The following is a 2,248-nucleotide window of genomic DNA, read 5'->3' as shown; positions in this document are numbered from 1 at the left end:
CTTTGCTGCTCTACAGGGAGCCCTGGTGGCACCGTGGTTAAGCAGCACTCAACTGCTCACCAAAGGTGGCTGGTTCGAACCTACCAGCTGCCCCTTGGCAGAGAGATGAGGCCGCCTGCCTCCGAAAGCCCCTCCGATGGTTCGCTCTCCCTGACAAGGTTGCTATGAGCTGGAACAAACTCCATAGCAACAGGTCTCTCTCTCTCTCTCTCTCTCTTTTTTTCCATTTTTCATATGAGTGACCTAACCTCTCCATCCTCACGATTATTTAACACTAGCACTCTACTTTCTTCTTCTGTTTTAAAAAAGCCATTCGGACAGGCTGTGTCATGTGACATATGACTGTGGTTTGAATTCACACTTTCCTAATGGCTCAGGCCGCACAACGCTTTTCCCGCGTTTGGTTCCCATCGGCATGTCCTCTCGGCTGAAACGCCGCCTCGGAAGGTCTTTAGCTGCTTGTGCACTCAGGTTTTCATTCCTGCGCCATCGGATTTTGAGTGTTCTCCATAGGTTCTAGAGACTCGTCTTTTTAAGACCTGCTTTGGGTTTTTTTATTTATCATTTTTTACCAGGTATCTATTGGCAAGGAGAGGTCTTCCATGTGTGCCATCCGGCATCTGAGGCCCGATGTATCTGAATCCACCACCCATTTCACGGGACGGACCTCCACCCAATAGATGTGCCCCTAAGGGAGGGAGGGTGGAAGAAAGGGGTGTGCAAACCCTTCTGCAACTGCCAGGAGCCATCACACATGTCTAGAGATCAAGCGGTGGCGGCGGCGGCTCTGTGGCTGTGCTGCCCCACAGTGGCTAAGGAGGACCCAGAGTGCAGACTGCAGAGCATGTTCTTTGACTAGGAGGACGAGGCTAGGATGGGGCTGGCAATCATCCTCAAGAGGAGGGTCTGTGAAAGGTGGCCATGAGCAGCCCTGTGGGATTTCCTAAGTAAGTAACTCTCTGAACCAGTGCGGAGAGAGAGGGGCTCCAAACCATACCCAAGTCAACTCCAACTCGCAGTGACCTGTTGGAAGGTTTCCAAGGCTGAACCTTGATCTCGGCCACATGGTAGCTGGTGGGTTTGAATCATTGGCCTGGCGGGGGTTGTAACTCCAACTCAACACTGACTCATAGCAAGTCCCTGTGGTTTTCTGAGACTGTAACTGTTTACAGAAGTAGACAGCCATCTTTCTCCCTTGGAGCTGCCAGTGGGTTTGAACTGCTGACCATGAGGATCGCAGCCCAACGCATAACCACTATGCCACCAGTCTCTTGATGCTGATCCTACAGTTGCCACCAGGGCTCTCTCTGTGGTGGAGAGAGGGGGTGAGGGTCTCAGAAGATGAAGCCAACCTAACGTGAAGGAGAGGGAGTGTGTAAGAAATGAGAAAGGAACTGAGTGGAAAACTGAAAGGAGGCAGCCAGCCCAGCGAATACTGTTATTGGGGTCGAGGGTTTAGTTCAGGTTCCTATTGGGGATAGCAGGGGTTCTCAACCAGTGGCCATTTCCTCCCCCAGGGACACTGGTCAATAGGTGGACACACAGCTAGCTGCCCTCCTGGGTTGGTGGTGGGGATGCCAGAGAAAACAGGTGGAGAAGCCAGGCTTGATGGTCCACACCGCCTCAGGGGAAGGGCAGGTTCTCACAAGAAGACATGATCTGGCCCAACTGCCGGCTAAGGCTGAGGTTCAGAAACCCCAGGGTCACCCTACGTCGGATGAGACACAGCCATGTTAAACAAGCAGTAGTCATCCTCAAGACAGCACAGCACTGCACAGTGGGAGAGGGGATCGATAGGCTGGACGTACCTCCGAACTGCTTCTTCCAGTTGCAAGGGATCTTACATCGCTGGGTCTTCATGGTTTGCTTGCACTCGGCTCCGGTCCGGGTGCCCTCCCGGGTGCCGAGCCCGCAGTCCCCACTGGTGGGGACACACACACTCCACTGCCACTCCCCACAGTCAGACTTCTTCACTTTTTTCTCTGGAAGAAATGATGGAGAAACAACCAGCTTGCTGAATAGCTGGTACTCCTAGTTGTTGTCAAAGTCAACCCAAGGGTCTTAACCTCTCGACCTCACTCCTCAGTGCCTGGTTAGGAGTAGGAAGTCGATGGCATGATCAATGAGCAAGAGAAGGGAGGAGGAAAACCGAGGAAGGCGCTAGAACTAAATACAGCTCTTATTATGAACCACGGACTTTAGTATGCCATATGCCTACATCTCTCTTTAGATGCAAGTATTTCTATAG

At 52.3% G+C, this 2,248-nt stretch overlaps 1 protein-coding gene across 1 annotated transcript in view; it reads right to left on the bottom strand.

Moving 5' to 3' along the window:
• Positions 1–2,248, bottom strand: part of PTN (pleiotrophin) — a 5,830-nt gene that overhangs the window by 1,894 nt on the left and 1,688 nt on the right. The window contains exon 2 of the mRNA XM_004707903.2: positions 1,809–1,982. Coding sequence (XP_004707960.1) covers positions 1,809–1,982 — 174 coding nt within the window. The remainder of the gene's footprint in view (positions 1–1,808; positions 1,983–2,248) is intronic.

This window comes from Echinops telfairi, unplaced genomic scaffold (genome assembly GCF_000313985.2).
Source record: "Echinops telfairi isolate 266 unplaced genomic scaffold, ASM31398v2 ScPeMD7_23;HRSCAF=83, whole genome shotgun sequence".
NCBI lineage: Eukaryota > Metazoa > Chordata > Mammalia > Afrosoricida > Tenrecidae > Echinops > Echinops telfairi.
The sequence above is the reverse complement of the archived record's forward strand: the minus strand, read 5'-3'. Positions and strand labels throughout refer to the sequence as shown.